Here is a 21,802-nt window from a genome sequence, read left to right as displayed (position 1 = left end):
TAACGGAGGCACAGAAATGTGTAGGAGCGACAGATGCAGGAAAACAGACAGATGAAGATATATAAAAAGTAGATAAATCGATCAATCTGAATTTGTGCAGACTGCATTCATAACATCACATCAAATATCACCATCCCCAAGCTATCATGTGATAAAAGATCAATGTTTCATAAATATTGGATTATTGGGCATCATCGGAACTTTCTAAGTGGCTTTTGAAGTAATTTTCCCAGTTAGTTTTCCTGAATATCTCTCCAGAGATCTCATGTTTATCTTGATACCAGTCTTTTGATGTTCAATATATTATTTATTGAGAAAGGAACTTTCAACAAAGACACAGACAAGTTGCAAAGGAGGTGCTTCACAGTTGCACCACTCACAACATTAATAATGGCATCTACGCACAAAGAAGTTTAATCTGTGTGGAAACAAATAGCTCAGCAACAGGTTGTGTGAAAATTTAGATTACCAGGGATTATTTTAAACTTCAGACTCCAAACAAATGAAGGACACAGTCTGACACTGAGAGTCAGGTGTACGACAACATGTCAGTCATACAGGAACCATCGGAAACAGGACTGTGACCCACATGGTGTCTGAAAACACAGTTTTAATGGTTCAGTATGAATCAAATGAATGAGTTTGGATAAGTGATGTCAAATAAAAGGTAAAATGACTAGAAATGGCTGGGACTTGGGTGCTGTCAGAGGTGTGTGATGAGTATGAGTGATCATACAAACAACTTGTTTGTACAAAAGTAGTAGTGTGGAGAAAAGAGAGCTTGAGAGAAATCCTGCCCAGTTTTTCACCTCCTTACACCTGGCCAATCTGCGTGAAGTGGGTATTTGTCCGTTTTGAAATGTCACAGTATTTGTCAGAAAAGTATCCCTATTTCCAATATCAGAAAGGTGTGTGTGTGTGTGGATGTCGGGTTGAGGGGAGAAGGGTACAGGGGTGCTCAGATGCTATTTACGCATACGACAAGCACCTCATTTGATGCATACTGACACCTTTAAACGCTGCCCTTCAGCAGGCTTAAATGTATAATATGGCACTATAGTTAGGACACAATTATAAGACATTCTCGTTAACATCAGCAGTGACAATTTTCCAAGATCACATGTACACATCCATACAGAATTAGAGGTCATCTACTGAATCTAAGGGACGAAGATAAGAGATCTGCTTCCTGCCACCTCTCTTTTGTGCTTGTCCATTTATCACTATTCATACTAGACAAGTAGTTATCTGTTTACAGTAGTTATTTAAAGCATTCAAGCAGATTGAAAATTAATCTGCTTCAAAAAATATAAATTCTTTAACACAATTCCATCCTCATTGGAGGTCAAATTAAAACAAGTGTAACACTGTAGGGTAATATAATAAAGATGGAGGGTTGTGGAATTAGCATAAAGTCTTGTACAACCACACATTGCACCACAGCTCATTATATATGAACAAAGATGAGGCTTTAAGTTCTCAAGAAGACTCAGCGTCTCCATGTTGCAATAAAGTCTGACATCCTGACTTCTGTTTCTTTTGGGGCCACCAACATGCTACAGATGTCATTTCAACCGAGCACTTACGCCAACAGTAGCCGAGCTCAGCAATAACGAGATAAGTGCCACAGTTAAAAGCATAACCACATAAGAATCAATTCTTATTCCTCTTATTTTCCTCATCATAACAATATGCTGTTAGAATATTAAGCAAATTTCCTCAATCACATACAACTATCTGTCAGCGTCACATACTAATGTCACTTTAAAAATGTGCTCACATACTACTTGGCTTCACTTTCAAATCCTTCTCTCACATTTTGCTTCACTTTCACAGTTGTCTTTCTCCTTTCATGCCAGACTTGTGTCCGTCTGGGCAAATCATTGGAAATATGTGGAAGGAAAATATGCAAATATGTGTAATAGCATAACAAACAAAAATAAAAACAAGTTTCAAATGGCAAGAAGTTTACACTGAAATAAACATAAAATACAAAACATTAAGACATCAAGTTGTGGCTGGAAAGCAGCTCAACACATGTTTAAATAACCTTAAATAACAAAAAAAAAAATCTGAATTTTCCTTCAGATCAAAACTGAGTGAAGCATTTTGTAGAGTAATTTTGTTGCACAGTAAGAAGTAGCTCTGATGTGATGTTGTGGATATTCTGTTGTGATCCCATGTCACTTATTTGCTCACTTTATCCATGTGTTAGATTGTTTTGGTTATTCACTATTATGATGATTTGTTCCTGGTGTCGTACTTCTGCACAGGTTATGTCTTATTTCTGTTTGGTCAGGTTTCTGCATTTGTTTTCCTCGTTCCACTTGTGCTGAGTTCAGAAACAGAGGTCCAGCTCTGGTGAGTTTGATCAAGTGCAGCAGGAGAAGTTCGGTTTATTCCTCGGAGCATCCAAGCTGGGCAGCGACTGGTAACGACTTTTGTCGTCAAAAGCAGCATGTGTTGTAACTTGCCTGTGAAGGGAGAGAAAGAGGAAGAGAGAGAATATGAATAATTGAGTAATTGAGAATAAAAAATGAGCTGCAGCATTAGAACATGATTGAAAGGAAGCTGCTGATGAGGTTGCACTCACTGGGGCTTGAGGAAAACCTGTTCATGAACAGTTTTTCATCACAGTCCATCACAGTTTTTTTTAAAGTTATTTCACAAGTTGTCCCTTTGCAGCAATGTTTTTCATGCTACTTTTACACACCAGAGGGCAGCAAAGTTCATTCCTTCAGAGCTTAGTTTACAGAGAATTTGCTGTTCACACTGAGCATCATGTGGTCCTGATTTTTTATGGAGTTATATAACTTATAAACCAAATAATCAACCCTCATTTTCACCTAGAGGCAGTGCGCTGGCAGTTCTGGCTCTCTCTTGGGAAAAACTATAACCTGAAGATTATTTGTCACTAGACTTGGTAAAAAGATTGTTTTTTTTTTACTTTTGCAAATTAGTTGAACTTTTAAATATCTCACCTGGCCAGGTGCAGCACAGCTTCCAGGATGTTGGAGCCATCTTTGGCGCTGGTTTCACAGAACAGAGTGTTGTATGTCTGTTTGGGTAAAAGCAAGAAATCATGAATCTAAACTGACTGCAATACTTATGTTGCTGTATGAGTATGTACAGTATGTGTTCTTCTCTCTCCTTCTTCTCTTTGTTGTGATGACTTTTATTTCATTTTTAACACTGAAGTGAAGAAGATTTAGCCAGTCTTTATTATCATATTACTAGTAATGAACCTAAACCATGTTTTTGTTTGGATTAAATCAAGGTAAGGGTTCGGTGTAGCCATGAATGTTCAGAGTTACAGTATGGAAGGAATGTACTTATTAAAAAGTCCTCACAAGTATAGAAATATGAGTGTGTGTTTATGTTTTGTCGTTACCATAGCCAGTTTTTCTCCATAGCTGGTGGGGACACTGCTGACTCCATCTTGTCTGAGGTCACACTTGTTACCTACGAGCATGATGGGAATATCCTCCTGAGACACATCCTGTCACACAGAGAAAATACATGCAGGAACAAATGAAACGGAGAACAAAATACTGCAAGATACTTTAATACTGTCTACTGCTCTGTTGTCACATATTCACATGCAAGAGCATCTTTTTATTTGTGTGCTTAAACTCTCTTAAGTTCTGCTTTTGGAAATCAGCTGATAAAAACAATTTTGCAGTGTCAGAAGTTGTATTAAAAGAGCCGAAACAATCAGAAAATATTAATACAGCTGCCAACGATGTGTCATTAAAGCAGAGCTGTATTGAAACAGTATTTAGAGGGAATAGATTGATATGAAGTTAGAGGCTGAAAAACGTTTTTCTAAAGCAAAGCAGTCTGTGACTAATATGAAAGACAGTTAATGGGATGTGACAGTCAAATATTAGACAAGAGAATATTATTGCCTACAATAGGTGACGTTACACTGTCAGGTGCAACAGAAGATGATACTAGACAGAGACCTGCAGAGAGACACAGAGGCAGCTGTCGGAGCGAGAGAAGCTTCCTAACTGAAACGTAGCTGTTGCCATAAAAACATTTAAAATCTAAAAAACCTCTCAGACATTTGGCAAAGCATGATGATAATGTGGTGAAAGGAATATTAATTTTGCATTAAGTTTGTGTTTCTATTCATGATTTGGACAGCAAGTCTGGACCACTCCTGAATTTCATTCATAACTAAGAGAAAGTTTTTGAAAATTGTTGAACGCCGTAACTTAAATCAATCATACATGACATTTAAGAATTAATATGTTTGAATAAGCTCTTGGGTGAGGCTCACTGTCTAAATACTGTGCATAGTGATAACAGTATTTATTTAAGTCAATCAACAAAATGATAATGATGATGATGACTATTGGTTTCACATTAATCACCTCAGCGTCTACAAATATTGCATAACATAAAACAACACTTTGAATAATGTTCCACACGACATACTGCATGCAAAAATAAGAAAAAGTCACACAGATTTCAACATGGCCACATTATAACAACAGAACACATTCTGTACATGCTTTACATCCAACACTTACGTATCTGCTGCATGTAAAAAGAGAGAAACAAGCAAGATATCAAATGAACACTTACTCTCAATACTTTATAATGACATAGATGCTGCTGACGTGCCGATACAGAATAAATAAATAATAATAATATTGTCTATAATTTGTCGCCCAATATTCTGCTGTAACCCTCAACTTTCTTGCTTGGCAGTACAAACGGTGTCACTCATTCAGCTTTTGAGCAGGGGAGAGTAGCGCATTACCTCAATCATGTCCACCCACTCTCTGACGTTAAGGAAGCTCTTCTCACAGGTGACGTCGTACAGCAGCAACACACCGTCCGCTCGTCGAAAGTAAGACTTTGCAATGCTCCGAAACCTGGAAAGAGAAAAGAAACACATTTAGATCCCGTATTTTCTCCATGTAAGTTTGAAAACTACACATTGCTGATTACTGTTGGTGGTAATAAGATAAACTCTGTCACACACACAAACACACACACCTCTCCTGTCCTGCAGTGTCCCATAATTGTAGTAAAGTGGGCTCTCCATCCACAATTAGTGTCTTCATCTGGAAATCCACACCTAGACACACAAACGAGAGAGACACACACAGAGCATCACACCACTAAGCTGGTAAAGAAAAGAAACAGAACATTTGACACAACGATATTAAGGTGGTTCATGCTTTTATTAACAGCACATTTACTGAACTTATGACTTCATACCACCATATGTAGAAATGAATCATGAATAAGTTAGTTGACACTAAGCATTTGTTTCCAGAATTTCTTTGAGAGTAGCCTCTGCCTTTATTTGACAGGTTACAGAGGAGAGACAGAGAGAATGCAAAGTTATTAAAGCGAACAAAAGCTAACAAGATTTGGATTTAGTTTTTCCAACCCACCCAGAGTAGCGCTGGAGTTTAATTTGAATTCGTTCTTGCAGAGGCGAAGCAGGAAGCTTGACTTTCCCACAGCGGCATCTCCCGCCAAAACGATCCTGTAGGCCTTCTCTGATGTCATGTAGCCCAGGTCAGTGCTGTTGTCCTCCTTCTGGGACGGAGGGAAGATAAGGGAGAGTGAGGCACTCATGCAGCACTGATAAGCTGACTGTTTGCATTTTGCACATTAAATTCAAGGTAAACTTATTTTGTCCTCAGCGCTGGCCGCTTTGTAACTGATTTCTTTAATAGGTGGTTCCAGATAAAAATTAAGAGTGCACAAAATTGTTAGGTATCATACACTAATGACTATGAATATCCACACAAAGTTTGACAGAAATTTGACCAATAGTCAATATTTTTATACTAAACCACCGTTTTGGACAGACGGACAATGATGCATGAGATGTCTTACTCTTCTCAGTAAGGTTGTGGTGGTAAAAGACATCCCTCTCTCCTACCTTCCATTAGATATCCTCCCTTCTCTCTTACCTGAACACTGATGGCACTGAGGGCTTTTCGTGTCGTTGGTACCGGGGGTGTGATCACACTAACGGGTTCAGATGGTTTCCAGTCCAAAACCGAGCTGCTGTCCGACCCGAATGCTGATTCACTATCTTGTGTTTCTGTTAGCTGTGATGTAGACACACAGAATATGATGATGGTGAAATCCTGACTTTTCATCTAGAGCCACAGCATGTTCTCGACAACAACTATTAGCTATTAGCCTTGTCCTGTGAGCATGTCCTGTTAACACAAATGTTGCATTTTTTTTGTCTTACCTCAGTGTCGGAGTTTTCTTCAATCAAGCTATCATTGTTGTCATCATCCCCTTTTTTCTTGTCCCTCTCTTCCACTTCCTCTTCTTCTTCTTCCTCTTGACATTTGGTCTCCTGCTCTGAGTCATAACCTCCGTGTGAGCCTCTGAGTGTCGACAGGCCGCTATCCATGTAGCTCTCTGGCAGACTGTCTTCCTCGCACTCGCTGCTGTGTCTGCGCCTCAGGCCCGGGTCACACATGGCCAAGGCCAGGGTGTCACAGCTGGGCCGGCGGCTGTACATGGGGAAATCGTCCATACGCTGGCAGAACCTGAGGAAGAGGTCAGGAAATCTTCTGTGACTTGAAACACGAAACCTTTGGGTAGCTGGACAGGGTAAAGCAGACTGTAGAGCACCTGCATTTATCTCTTCAACATTATTTCTAGTTACATCAAGGACAGATGTTTCATTTTAACAGTAGATCTTGGATTATTAACTAAATCATAGCTTTAGGGTTCTTTCCAGACCTGGTTTATCAGGTCTGGGCAGTTACCATCTCCAGGTACATAATGACACCAACATCAAATCAAGACTTTGCTTGGATATGATTTTTTTAATCTCAGAACACTTAAAACTCCCTGTTAGCACAGTAGTTACTAAAGGGAAGAATATAAATGTTCTAGGAATAAGAAGATGATAAAATATAACTGTAAAAGACCTCACACACTGGTGCAGCAGGTGTTTAGATGTTATGATGAGATACAGTACATTCAGTCTATATCTTGACCATCTGTATTGTCTGTAGGTCTCACCTGTCCATTAATGCATATGGTGATGAGTAGCAGATGCTTTTACTTCTGCTTCTGTCCTTTAAGTCTCCCGGTGACCCACCGTTACCAGACTGTAACACACAACAATTTAATATGAGTTTTTGTGTTTTTGTGTGAACTACTGTGATTGTTTTTCTTGAATATTATAACAGAGTATACTGTTGTCAGCTAATAAAACACTGAATGTTTCTGCTTAAAATGTATAGTTACAACTAATGTCTTTTTTAAAGTGTTAAATATGCAAAAAAGCTCACCTTTAGACAGACAGGTGATAAAGGAATTGTTCAAAACAAAAAAAATAGACTCCAGCACACTGTCAGCACTTATATTAAATTTATTAAATAGCTACGTTTCGGTCAAATGACCTTCATCAGGCATTTCACACAGTAAATGACAACAGGCCTGCATAGTATATATACACACATGCATCCACAGAAAAATCAGCCAACCTTAGGGACCAAGCAATCAACAACCTTAAAGGAGAAACAACACTGGAAACATGCAGGGGAAAGAAAAAGGCCCAACAGGTGAATCTCCCACATATTCCCCATTAAAGAATAAAAACAATTATCATTTGATAACAACCACCATTACAAACTAGAGAAAAATCATGATTCACAACAACCTTCCCAGAAACAAAGGAGAAGCAAGTATTGACTATGAAACAGCAGAGTAAATAGAAAACCATCATTAAATATCATCAAAAGAGATATAATCAAAAGTCCCAAACAGTTAAATGTTACAGTGGAAAGAACAATCAATAGAGACATGCAGCAGAAAGATTTAACGTGCTAAAAGTTATTTTAGGTTTAAGCATTAGGAGTTGCATTTGGAGTCCACCAACCAAAGAGATGAATTAACTTCAGCCTCTTGCAATTTGAAAACTGAAGTAGTTTTGAATTTTGATTCTTTTTGGATTAAGTGTGCAGATCTACCTTGGTGACCCTCTCCAAAGCCGTCCTCAGGCCATCGTTGCTGTCATGGAGCTTTCTGTTGGCTGTCCTAAAAAATACACGTTATTATTATTTTTCATTTTTGAATGTATCTTTTTTTTAAAAAATTAAAGTGATATCTCCGTACAGTGAGAGATCTTTCCATCTGGGAAATCTGTACAGTAGTTAGTGTTAATATTTGGACTTACTGCAGAATCTCGATCTGGCTCTCCAGGATGTCTCGCTCATCAGAGAAATGTTTCATGAGCTCCTCGTCTCTACAACAAAACACAGTCATAAACACAGCTGGTTATTATGAAAATCAATCAAAGGAACAAGTTATGTGGATCTGGATTAGTTTCAGTGACATCCTGCATTTAACAGAGTCCACACATGCATCATATGAGGATGAAAGTCACAATAGTCAAATCATAAAAACAAAGTTGAGCAATGTATAATTATTAAAATTGATTTAAATCAGACACAATTGAACACATTCTCTGCTGCGCACATCCGTGTAAGTAATAAAAAGACAACATCTGTCAAAGTCAGGGCTTTTAATACACTGAATTAAATGTTCATACTCTTGTTTAGGGCTGCAATTTATTTTCACTATCAATTAATCTGAAATTAATTTCTCTATTAATGGTTTTGTCTATAAAATGTCAGAAAATAGTGAAAGTGATGTCAAGTGATGTCCTCAGATGTCTTGTTTTGTCCGACTAACAGACCAGTTCAGTTTACTATCATGGATGACACTGAAAACCTCCAAATCCTCAAATTTGAGAAGCTGCAACCAGCAAATATTTGGCATTTCTGCTTAAAAAATGACAAAAACAATTATTTGATTATCAAAATAGTTGATTCATTTTCTGTTGAACAACTAATTGATTTGTCGACTAATCATTGCAGCTAGATAATCAATTAAAGACATCATTCCTATGTATCAATAATTGTCATAGAACTTGAGAAATGTAGTCCTTATTTTTCATATTCAGAACAGCAGCAGCTTCACTTGGCAACTGACAGATGTTACGTCAGATTTATGATTATCATGAGACATGATAAAAAGTTGGAGACACAGAGTAAACACCATCACTGAGATGGTCCAAGGAGGCGGATTATTATCCTGCCTGTGGCTCTGTTGCTAAGTAACGCTTCTGAAGAAGTTATTGTGTGTCTGTAGTCACTCCAGGATATCCTGTTTCAGCTGTGACAAAATGAAAACACCCCCCGGGAGCATCAGTCAGTCAGTGAGAGGGGGCGTGACCTCCGTCTCTCTCTCTCTGTCTCTCTACAACAGGGGTCTGTCTCTCTTGGGTTGTTTCATAAAAATAAGAACTGATACATTCGATTTATCTAAAACGAATACATTTTTCCATTAAAAATCGGTTTGAAATTGTTGGAACATGTGGAGCTTCCTCCATGCTATTAAAAACAGAGAGCAAACATTTACAAGTTCACACTAATTTGCAGACAGAGCGAGCAAAGATTGAGAAAACCTGCTCTGCAACTTGAAAGTAAAGAGTAATTCTAGGTTTAGACTTTCACAGGTTTCGCTGAAAGTAAACTGTGTGTGTTTGTTCATTAGATTAAAGAGAGATATGATGTTTATTCTTATATCACAATGTTCTCTCTTTCTTACTGTGGAAAATACCAAAAAACAAATAATCAAACATGTTGCTGAGGCCCCTTAGACTGAGATTCAACCTAAATATCTTGCAAAAATCAAAAAACTAAAAAACTAAACATGAGCCAAGATATATCCAGAAAAATGACCCAAATCTGAGCTGAATAGTTATCTGAATAAGTGAAACATACACACACAACAAAGATACAAAGCAAACCCAGTCTGTGTTGAATTCACCTTTCAGAGTTGATGCTTTGATCGGTCAGCTCCGTCTTCAGCGAGTCCATCTCACTCTGCAGACAGGCCACTTTGGTCTGAGAGCGCATCAGCTCCTGTTTTAACCGCTGATTCTCCTACAGAGAGAAATGCAAGCAGAAAGGGTGGTGATGACAAGGAGAGGGAAAATGGAAGTGTGTTAGAATCAGAGAAACGTAACCCCCCCCCCCCCCCTCGCTTCTGACACTTTTAACAAAATTTAGTGAACTCTCAGCATTCATAAAACGAGTTGTAAAGTCTCACCAATGTCAGCTCGTTGATCTTCTTCTTCAAAGCTGGGCTCTCGTCTTTCACAGTGATGTTGTTGTACTTCTCCTCTATCTGATGGACATGTTCACAGGATATTTAAGGTTCAGGTTTTTTTTTTTTTTGGCTCACTATCAGGTAGATTAAACTACAGTCTTCAGAACAGCATATAAAAACATTATATACACACAAATCACAGTCACTTTAAAGTTTCAATGAATTGATTCCAGTGAGGTTTCTCTGGAGTCCAGCTGATATTTGTGTTTTCATGAGGTCAAAAGAATAAATTATTCCTGGTTCACATTCTCATGAATGTAGTCAGTGTTGTTCACAAAGGACCCACTTTTCCTCTGTTTAGCAGAACTGTGTTTCCCCTCAAACATGTACCGTGTAGTTAACTGAGTGTTTGTATTTAAATAGGTCAAATGTAAGCTCCTCTCCAGCAGTACATCCCTCCTGGAGCCTCCAGTTTTCATATCTATATCATATCAATCTGACATTTTTACTAGTCTCATGCACTTAGAACAAAGATAATAAACTGCATGGAACAAAGATAATTTAAGTTAGAAAATAATAAAGATTTTTGATGAATAATCATTAGTAATGCCTATATTATAACTAACAACTAGAACAGTCTGGTAATTTCAGAAAATTACATCACTTTACTGTAATGCAGCCTTTAAAACCAGGAAAAGACAATTATGCCATATCAAAATATTACAATATCCAAAATCCCAGACGAATCTAGTCTCATATAACAATAGAGATATAATATTGATATACTGCCCAGCCCTAGAAAGTAATAACAGTGAAAATGGCTTTAACATGTGAATAACATTATTACTGTGCATATTATCTATGTGCTGTTTTGTTCATGTTGTTGGTATGATGAGGTGATTTATTTAAGACAACTTTACAACACTGAGATGAGACTAGAAGTATAAATGCATGCTGGTTGTAAATATGACTGCAGGAGTTTGTGTGGACCTACATACAGTGTTGATGGTGTGTTTTTGTGAAAATTTACCATCTGCATCCTCTGGATCTTACACTGCAGCTCACACACTTCGGTTTCATAATTTCTTCGCAGCTCACTCAGAGCGGCTTCTGTTCGCTTCTTCTCCTACACACACACACACACACACACACACACACACACACACAATTTCAATTTCAATTTTATTTTATATAGTGCCAAATCACAGCAGAAGTTATCTCAGGGCACCTTTCACATAGAGCAGATCTAGACTTTACTCTTTATGTAAAAACACACACAAACACAAAAACACATAAATAAAACAATTAGTTGTCACTTTAGTATCAAACAGCACAGTTGGTTTGCTGTGACACATGAATCTGTGCTATTTTAAGGCAGGTTTTGAACAACGTATGGAGGCTTATGGGGAATCGATTCGTTATCAGCGACTGTCTATCTACAGTTTCCAAAAATAAAGTCCTCTCTTCGAGATGTCAGAACATGACTGTGTGCACATTATAGTGAGAGAGAATACAGGTGAGTGCCCTCTAAATCTGTTTGCTTTTCTCTAACAAAACAAACAGCAGCTCCTGAGTCAATGTAGTACACTTACATAAGTTTATACACACACGCATGGCGATAAGACTGGTTTATGTTCCTGCGCAAATTGGTTTGAAGGGTATGAAGAGACTTTAGGAGCAAACTTAACCTTAAAGACATATGACTTACATAAACCTGGTAGTTTGATGTCTGATACAACAAGAGATCTATACTGTGCTGCTCTGTCATTGAGTCAGATGTTTTCAGCTTTAATTTAATGTCATGGAAAGCTAAATATTGTTATCAAATCTTATCATCCTACAGAGCACAGTGTTTCATGTGTTTCACTCAGATTCCCAGAAATATCTCCAGCTTTCAAAAAACCTACGAACAGATTATATAATTCATTCAGAGTGAAACTGAAGGCCGCCGAGGCAATAAACCTACTTTCATTTAAATATGAAAACAAATGTTAATGTATTAAAATGTGAGCCACATTGTTGAGAGTTGCCAGCAACAAACAGAATAACACAAATTGCCTTAAATTTCTGCTTTTGCAATTTAAAACCCCAATTTTACTTTCCTCATCTGGTAAAAACTTGGGTGTACAGTGTTAGCTGATACAGACATAATTTCACATGACTGACACATAAAGCTACATGAACCCTTAAGGGGGGCAGGATACTCCATCTGAAGTGTTTGTCGGATGATCGAACACCTTTGGAGACTCCCTGTGTCCAACAATTCCTGTAACTTTCCAAAACAGACAATCTGCTGTTCCCTTCATGCAGCGATTGGAAATGAGAAAGTGGTTTTAACTTCTCTCTCAAGCTCTTTTCTTCTTTCCTTACACAACTATTTCTGGCATAACAGAGTGTAACACAATGAATTTCCTCCAGAAGAGACTGTTTGAAACTGTACACCATTACCCCCATTTTTAAAGGACTATTGTGCCTCACCTCTCTCTATGAAGGTCGGCTTTTCCCCCCTGCCTCTGAGTGTGGCTTTTCACAACAGCTAAGGTATGAACACTTATGCCTTCTGACGTCGTCGGACAGCAAGTTTTACAAACTAGTTACTTTCTAGCATAACCCAGCAGCCCTTACACATAGTCAGGACAGCAGAACTATCCACTAACTCTGTTTACAAATAACTTGGAGAAAGATGCAGTTGCACAACTGAGCTTAATTTTATAACTCAAAAACACCAAGTTATAGATAGATAGAGCTGAGTTACACTCCTCATAGTTTAATGATACACACCAGGCCAAAAAAACAACCTTAAGTTCATTAACAGTTTATTTTATTCTACTAAGATGCGTGTCAGCTGGGGCTTCACACATTATACACAAGACAAAATATCAAGATGTCATTTTAAAATGAATTTCTGTTTGCTACCTTTAAACGAATGTGGTGAATTCAACGCATCTCACATTATAAACAGATAAACTAAAATGTAATTTACAGGTCAAGTTAAAAGCTTTCTGGAGCCACAGTGATGGCATGCAGCCTGTATCTTTATAGATTATCATTTTCATCTGCACATCACCCATCCTTATCATGTATATACACGCTTATCAGTTTAAACACCGGCGGATAAAAAGTGCTCCAGCACCTCTATCTACTGGCTGTTTCAGATCTCAAATCCACAGTTGTGAAAACCAGCTGATCAGCAGGCGTGTCAGAGTTCAGATCAGTAATCTGATATTTAGCCGTGTCCGTTTGTTTGACATGAGGGAAGAGCTGAATAAATGCACCCTGCTTATCGCTTTGCCTACACAAACTTCAAGGAAAAAACCTGTCATAGCAACTAGACTGGAATATTAAAACCAGATTAGAAAGTCATGTTTACACAAAGTCCGTGTTTTTTGTTTTTTTTTGGGTGGGGGGGTCTTATATGTTTATGTGCAGTGTATGTATGTGAACTTGTCCCACCTGCTCCCGTGTTTTTCTCTCAGCAGCATGAATGCGTTGGTCCATCTCCTCTTCCATCTCACTGAGCTGCATCGACGCTTGGTCCTGCGCTCTGGAGAACAATAGCAGCATAATTTCACTGTACTGCAGAAACCTCAAAGAACTAATTATGCATTTTATACCCGATTATTAACATTTAATTTTTCATGTACTGTGAGTTTCAAGACACAGTGCATCGGGACTGATGTCAAAACTAGATAATGGCAGCAAATGAGCCATCATACCTATAATCGTCTTTATAGGGAAGTGAGATGTCTGCAGCACAAAGATTAATAGGCAGGTGTGCGTTAGCATGAAGTTATACAGTGTTATCTATAACATTTCAACACACTCTCGTTTTTACTATTTGACATCAAGAGGAACTTCACTTTTGTTTACTTTTTGGAAACAGTTTCCCACAAATCATACCAAACTTTTACTGAAAAGTTTTACATTTATATAAAAAAGAGGCAACCCAGTAATTACTATGGTAAATATCACTTAAACATGTTTACTGTTACATTGTTGTCAGATGAAAACCTTAATTTTGCTTCATTTGAAGGATGCAAGTTAGCGTTTGCTTGCATGTGTGTGTTGCTCACCGTTTGATGGCAAGGGCCAGGTTCTCCATCTCAGAGTTCTGCTGTTTGATCTCCTTGGTGAAGTTTAAGATGACTTTCTCAAACTGAGGTATCAGCCGGGGCTCAGTCAGACTGATGTTCTGGTACAATGTTGCTGCTTGTTCATTCCTGGAAGAAAATCAGAGTTTGAGATCAGTTTTGTTTTGTTATACTGACATGTGCAGTAGTGTTTCTTTTCCCTAATAGGTTTAGGAATCCTGGTCGTTCTGTTTCATAGAAACCGTGAAATGAACAGCAGTCAACTGTGAGTAAAAAATGTCTGCTGTGTCAGTTTTATCACCTATGATGAGTGGATGACAGTAACAACTGATTTTTTTTATTGAGACAAAACAAATTACAATCAGTCTTTTGGACATTGAGTAGGAATAGTGTATTTCTAGTTTAGTTGACTGAGTTGCTTGATTGCCCACAAGATTCATAAACAATAAAAGGCAAAAGACACATTGGAGATCGTTCTTCAATAGGATGACAAATTAGCTTAATGTGATCGTTAGAAGAAAAGAAAAAAACTTCTCACTTTAGAGTCATATGACCAAGGATTTACTTTATATGCTTATGTATGCAGGCATTTTTGCTGCTTCTGGCTTTACTGTATGTGGGCCCAAAGAAGACGATATGCAGTATAACTCCTTTTAAGTTTAATCAACTACCACACAAAAGGTCCACCGATTTAAAAACAGTTGATTTCTATGTTTGATGCATGTCACACTTTGTTTCACAGCGTAACTACATGTAGTTGATGTTGCCACAGTTCCCAGACAAAACAATACAGAAACCAGACCAGTAATATTCATGGGTCAGAGACAAGGTTAACAACAATATTTACAGCCTAATCACACAGATTATCCTGTGAGCGCACTTCTGGAAAAATGATTTCTGTAGCGATAACTGTTTCCTGCGTCACAGCACAAAGAGAAAAGTGGGTCATATAAGTCGACGATATGTGTGTTTGACTTTTGACAGGGCGGACTGGCTGTGATCCTAAGCATATAGACACTGCTGCCTGTCTGTCAATACCTCACGGTGACACACAGCGTCACACGCTATCGCACAAAACCCAAACATAACACAAACACACACAAACAAGCATAAACAATCCAACGTTGTTAGGAAGTTATTGATATTGTCATGTTTTCTGCTTCAACAAACAGCAGTTTGACCATCTAAAGAACACAGAAAATATTTTTTCCCTCTGAGGGAATCTCAAGTTATTCAGTAGACAGAAAAAGCGACGAGCAAATACAAATGTTACGTTTGAGTATTCATCACAGTCTTAAAGTCCCATGGCTCAAAGAAAATAATGTTAAATGACCCAAACATTGAGAATAAATGGGTCCTTTCTTCATTTTGGCCCCCTGTGGAGCTCTGCCTGTTTTTCTGTGTTTGCTTTTTGCATTTACTTCACACATCTCCTCTGTATTCTAGCAAAAAATGTATTAATTGCTCCTAATCACTTTGGGAAGTGTTTATACAGCCAGGATACAGAGATACACAAAATAGATGTTTAAAACTTCACAAAACCCCCAAAGAATCAGGAAAACGTAATTCAGACATCTGAAATGGTTGTATGAGGTTGGGTAGTGCCATCGTAATCAAACCTTCACCTGTCTGGCAGAAATTTTAAATATATACTGTATGTTTTATACAAAATGATTTTCAAAAGGAATATATCTGGAGCATTTAAACACAAATGTATGACAAAACCAAGTGGGGAAAGCATGTAGGACATCTTTTAAGTAATCTTGTGCAGAGAAGTGCTCAGCTTAACCCCCTGATTTTAGTCAGCGTCTGAGTCAGCTGAAAGATTCAGTTTTATAAAAAGAAAAGTAGACTGAATACACAACTCTTAACGTCAGCCTCAATCAGCGGGAAAGTTCTGAATAATCTTAATTGATTTTTTGCTCTTGATGTCTTTATCTCACACTGACACAAAGTATCCTTTCATCCCCTGAAAAACAGACACTTGTCTTGAGTGAGCTGTGAACTATATTCTCCTAATTGTCATCTCTCAGCTGATGGCAGCGACAGTGACTTTAACTGCTTCAAGATAAGGAAGCGTATTTAGCTGCGCAGGATGAGACAGCACCACTGTGACAATCAATGTCCCAGATGGAGCGCGAGGACGGGTCCCATGGCAAGCCTGGGGCCACACACGCACACACACACACACACACACACACAATCACAGATTCACTCTGATACTTACAGGTTGGTTCAAAATAGGACTGTGTATTATTTGAAATGTTTCAATATTATCAAATTTTCAATACCTTTTGCACCAAAATGCTACTTTTTTGATCATTTACTTTAAAAAACATAAACTTTTTTTTTCTTTTTTACTAAACCATCTCTCTACAGAGGAAGCCACAAAGTTTTCCCAAATAAAACAGTCTAAAATTGGCAAAATGTTGATTTAAATTAAGGATTATTTGATTAAAGAATAAGTAAACAACATCATAACATGCTTTTGATCGTTGACAGTTTCAGTTTTCATACAGTTTTGGACACATTTCAGTCAGTGCGACAAAAGTACTGAGGTTCAATACTCCATGACACATTTGAAATTGATCAAATGTGAAGAAATATGAGCTGAAAAATATAAAAATCAGAAAGAAACAAGACTTTTTTTTGTGATTTTATAACAAATTAATTCAATTATATATTAGATCATTTAGAACTGGCCTAAATCTTTCTCAGTCTAACAAAGCTCATATAGCAGACGCCAAACTGTATGACTGAGTTACAGCTGATTCTCACAGTATGTGTTCAATGTTGACTCTGACTCATTTCCAGTTTAACGTCTTTCAACAAAGCATTAATTATCAATATGTTTATAGTCTGATAGCTTGACAACTGACAGGTTGCTTCATACAAATATTCAGGAGTCATGATAGGAGGTCAACTCTGATGACTAAGAGACTCACTGTGGTTTATATAGAATCTAAAAACTTGGAAGATGGAGAAAATCCTGGCAGACCTGGTGTATGTTAAAAACTAAAAGTACCAACATGAAGAACCAGGCAAATACACAACTTGTTGTCTGTTACAGACATGAATACGTGACGTTTTTGCAGGCAAAGGTAAGTTTGCAAAAACCAAAAATCCATAGCAGGCCTACATCGTCGGCCTAATTTACTGTTGTTGTGCATCAAACTGATTTCTGGTATTTTTTATTTTGCATGACCCTTCACCCCAAATATCACCTCCTTTTCTAGCACTTTAATAAGAAAAGGAAAACATCATATGTGTTATCGCTTGTGTGTCAGTGGAGGTAAAAACTAGTTTTTGGTGGAGAACCATGATGTAGGATCAATACAGTCATATGTAAATATATATATATATATATATATATATATATATATATATATATTACATCAGTGGAACAGAGTGTCAATAAATATTTTTAGCCAAACAAATCTAATGATGTGATACTGACCCTGCAGTTCTGCATTATTATGTAAGTGTGAGATGAGGGCTTAAAAATGTTTCACTGTAAATTTCCTCTAGTTTCAGTTCAATATAGGACCAATCCAGAAAGTCTTTTTCTAGAAACATGTGAGAAATGTTGCTGGAGGGAGTATTGAATGACCCGCAGCACATACAGTATCTATAAGGTGGGAATTAATTCAATATTATCATTTATTGACTTTCAGTGGGATGATATTGTGATGATGAAATAATAATTTGTGTGAGTGTAGGTGAAAACTAATACAATTAGAAATTGAAGTTTTTGTTTTACATTCGGAAGGGTTTGTCTGATAATAACGCAGTTAAGTGCATCAGTTTGTTGATTTTGAATGTGAACATTTGCCCCATCATTCATATTTACTGATACTGGAAAGCTATTTCTACATTTAGACTCTCTGTGGCAACATGCTAAAGATAACAGAAATATTAAAAATCCCTGTGTTAGTGTTTCATGTGAGGATCCTTTACTCACTTCTGAGGGGAAAACTGCTTTTAGATCTTGCATCAACAAAATATCAGCTGGAACAAAATGAATGGCAGCACAGCATGTTCCCATTCATTGAGCAGAGTTGTCGGTGTTGTTACACAGGGTGTATGACTTGACTCCAGATGATGACAATTGAGATGATAATTCAGAGGATTCAAGAGGATTCAGTAATGCAAAATTGACAAAAATTGTAAAATTAAACAGACACAGGTATAAATGTTTATAAATTAAGATATTGTTTATAACCTATATCATAAAAAAAGAACAGAAATCAAAGGGAAATCGCCTAAAATGCTTCAAACGTCTTTGAGCAGAGTTGAGGAGAAAGAAGTTCACTTGATCAGAATAGAAGTAAAAATATTTGGTGTTGGTGTCAAACATTATTCTCTGTATTAACTGTAATGACGCGAAAGCCTCAGCTGTCAGTGCAGTCAGAGAACAAACTTGACCTTTTGTCTGAATATTTAGTATGTTTTAACTTTTGATCACCTGCTGGTTTCACTCTCCACACATTCAGCTTGACAGATCTCACTCTCACATACAGTATAAACTGGAAAAAATACACAATGTGAGTCATCTGCCTTTGGGTTGTAATAATGTGCCTTCAGGAAAAAACAAACACACACTCAAGACAAATACATGTTTAAGACACTTAAACACACTCTGTACATATCTTTCACTGACACAAAGTCACAGCATGTGCAAGTTATTTACATTTTTTGTGTTATTATAGTGTTTCTTGTGTTGTAAATTGCCTTTTTAGAGTGGCCTCTTGTAATGTTTAATTGGTCGATTAAACATTAAAGTCTCACTATCATCTTTACGCACACTGCGCTCACTGTTTAACACACTCATATCACCTGAGAATTTCCATATTTTAAAGACATCCACCCCTCTGCTCCACCTCGCTGATACTACCCAACCGACAGGTGTGAGCTCTCACCTGGGGATGAACTTGGCCTGCTCGCCCAGTCTCCCCTCGAAGTTCTCCCAGGCGGCGGACACGTCTGCTCCGTCCGTCTCCATGTCCTCTCCGTAGCGGTCGTGGAAGCCGCTGATGAACTCAAGCAGGGTGACGGTTCCGTCGTTATCGACGTCCAGCCGGTTAAAGATCTTGTCCGCCTCAGCCGCGGGCACCTGCAGCTCCGCGCAGATAGTCAGAAACTCGTTCCTCTCGATCCGCCCAGAGTTGTCCACGTCGTAGGCGTGAAAGAGGGCGCGCAGCCGGTCCTGCTCCTCTGCGCTCATTCCCTTGATGGAGGGATGTGGCAGGCTGGAAAAAAAAGAAGGCGGTTCAGCAAATTGAAGGTGACCACCGTGACAAAAACTACAGACCTGCCAGTGTTTTATCTTCAAGACACTTTGCAAACCGCAAAATATAACTCCCTAAAAAGTTCCTGCAAGTTCGTCTTTTCCGCAAAATATCATCACGCAGTTAATCCATATTCGATAGTTCATATAAACTTTCAATAGAGCAAACGTGCGCACTTCTGCTCCTGCTGTGTTGTCTTCATCAAGTCATTTCCCGGTTTGTAGCAGCCAGCTGGTTTGTACGTTGTGTCTGACTCAGGTAACGAGCCAACCATCAGTAGCCTACCTGTGTGTGCGCGTGTGCGTGTGTGCGTGCGTGCACTCTCTTCAACAATACAGGTCTGGGCTTCAGGCCAAAAGAAAAGTGCTTTCATTGTGGGAAAGTTTCATAGCCTGTGATGGATTGAATAAACTTTATAAACCAAAGAACCAGAGATTATCAGCCTGTACACTCCTGAATAAAACACTATATAAACAGACATGAAATACCTGCATTACACACAAACACAAACACATACATTGACACAAAATGTAGGCTACTGGACTCTCCCTCACCTCTAGGAAAACCACTGAACTTTCCCACCATAAATCAATAAAACAACATTAATTCTTGTTTTAATGACTCACTTATTGTCTGTGAAGATTCTCATTCATCCAGGTCATGGTTGTCTAAGGAGGGCTGAATCAACCCTTGGATGAGAGTATCTACAACCAAGTCCAGTTGTCATCGATTCAGCCCTCCTTTCACTCATTTATTGTCTCAAAGGGTGACGTCTCAACCCGGGGTCAGAGGACCCTCAGGGGTCCTTGACGGAGTTCCAGGGGCTCCCCAGAAAAATGGGGAATATTTTAAGTTGCTTGTTACTTCATTGACTAGAAATCAGCCCAGTGAGAGGATATATAAGAATGACTCTTCACTGTTAATCTGCCAATCTACAGTATAGACAGTTATGGAATCACTAAATCTTATCAAATGGGGATCCGCCTGATGTGTATCAATTCGGGAGTCCTTGACACCACGAAGATTGAGAACCACTGAATTAATGCACATCTGACACAAAACAAGTGCAAACAAATAAACAAAAACAAATAAAACATGTTACAATATGGATGCCATTTTAAACTTTTAGATCAGGATCATGTTTTTTTTTTACTGTTTTCCCACAAAGTGCATTAAAGGTGAATTATTTTCCTGTAACACTGAGGCATCAATTACTTGCATTTGCAGTAAAAGGAAGATCCTGAACTTGATCAAACCTCGCCCACCGCTCCCTGTTAGCACCATGTAGCTCCACTGAATTACAAAGTGAAACGTCAGAACTGGATCAACCTGCTAAGAGTCTCCGGGCAAAAATGAGTGTGGTCCCTGTTCAGCCCCCTTTGGTCACCAACCAAGTTTGTTTATAAGTTGGTTAAATTAGAATTTTTGTAAGAAGATACATCATGTAATTACAATATCTACTGATATATATTAGATAACAGTACAGATGTCACCTTAAGACAGTTTCCTTTTAAGTTTACATTCATCAGTTAATCAAATGACCATTAACTAATTGCCACACAGTGAACCTGTGGACATTACCATCTTTTGCCAGTTTGAAGTCCAGCCAAAAGTAATGCAACTCAAAATAATATCATTGTAGTTAACTTCTATGAAAACCAATCATTTTCATGCCATTTCCATGACAGTTGTTATTGTTATTAGAACATTATGTCTGTTTTCATTAAAAAGGGAAACTCAGTGAGGCTTTTGTTCACTGTGACAATTAGGTTAATCTACTGATTTCAGTCAATTATTTTGCATAATGTCTGAGTAAAGACTTTCCATTAAAGGTAGAAAACCATTTTTGTTTTGTTTTTGTCAGTTTCACCCACTTTAAAGTAAAATTCACATTTTTTTTTTTTTTTTTTTTACAGTCAAACATATAGTGACCAAAGATTTCCTCTGAGCTTAGTTGGACATCAAGGTCCAAATTCTGAGATGTCTCGCCACTATATTATTGTCCACAAGACTGCAGTTATTGTCAGATCCAAGTAAAGCTTTTTTCAGTACACTCTGTTATTTATTGGAAGTTTTCCTTTTGTATCTTATTTCATTTTACGTCTCAAGTCCAAAATCTCCACAATTTCCAGTCTACCATAAAAGAAATTCCCACCCTGCAGGCCAAAACAATAAAAAGTTTCACATCGCATATAAAGGTTTTATTGTGCACAGTGTAATGTACCATACAATATACTCAAACAGATGTTTTAAAAAAGAACATATGACTCAGATATCTGACCTGGAAATGACCTTTTCCTTGTT

General features: G+C 37.9%; 1 protein-coding gene across 1 annotated transcript; it reads right to left on the bottom strand.

Moving 5' to 3' along the window:
• Positions 1-340: 340 nt before the first annotated feature.
• On the bottom strand, positions 341-19,738 carry rasef (RAS and EF-hand domain containing). Its single transcript, XM_067611961.1, has 18 exons — positions 19,675-19,738; positions 19,130-19,459; positions 14,193-14,339; positions 13,573-13,663; positions 11,150-11,245; positions 10,120-10,197; positions 9,838-9,953; positions 8,180-8,248; positions 7,974-8,040; positions 7,021-7,109; positions 6,233-6,539; positions 5,943-6,083; positions 5,415-5,562; positions 5,011-5,092; positions 4,772-4,886; positions 3,392-3,499; positions 2,982-3,058; positions 341-2,474 (listed from the first exon to the last, which is right to left on the bottom strand). The coding sequence occupies exons 1-18, from the start codon at positions 19,698-19,700 to the stop codon at positions 2,372-2,374; spliced, it is 2,190 nt and encodes a 729-aa protein (XP_067468062.1). The 5' UTR covers positions 19,701-19,738; the 3' UTR covers positions 341-2,371.
• Between the last annotated feature and the right edge of the window lie 2,064 nt (positions 19,739-21,802).

The sequence above is a fragment of the Thunnus thynnus genome, chromosome 2, assembly GCF_963924715.1.
Source record: "Thunnus thynnus chromosome 2, fThuThy2.1, whole genome shotgun sequence".
Classification (NCBI taxonomy): Eukaryota; Metazoa; Chordata; class Actinopteri; order Scombriformes; family Scombridae; genus Thunnus; species Thunnus thynnus.
Note: the sequence above shows the minus strand (reverse complement) of the source record. Positions and strands in the feature narration are given on the sequence as shown.

What these genes read in the sequence shown, in the direction of transcription:
- rasef (XM_067611961.1), bottom strand. Translation starts at nt 19,700, where the DNA reads ATGAAGACAACACAGCAGGAGCAGAA. An exon ending in TCAGTGCCATCAGTGTTCAG is followed by an intron (nt 5,563 to 5,942) that starts GTAAGAGAGAAG and finishes CCTCCGTCCCAG; the next exon opens with AAGGAGGACAACAGCACTGA. An exon ending in ATGGAGAAAAACTGGCTATG is followed by an intron (nt 3,059 to 3,391) that starts GTAACGACAAAA and finishes TTACCCAAACAG; the next exon opens with ACATACAACACTCTGTTCTG.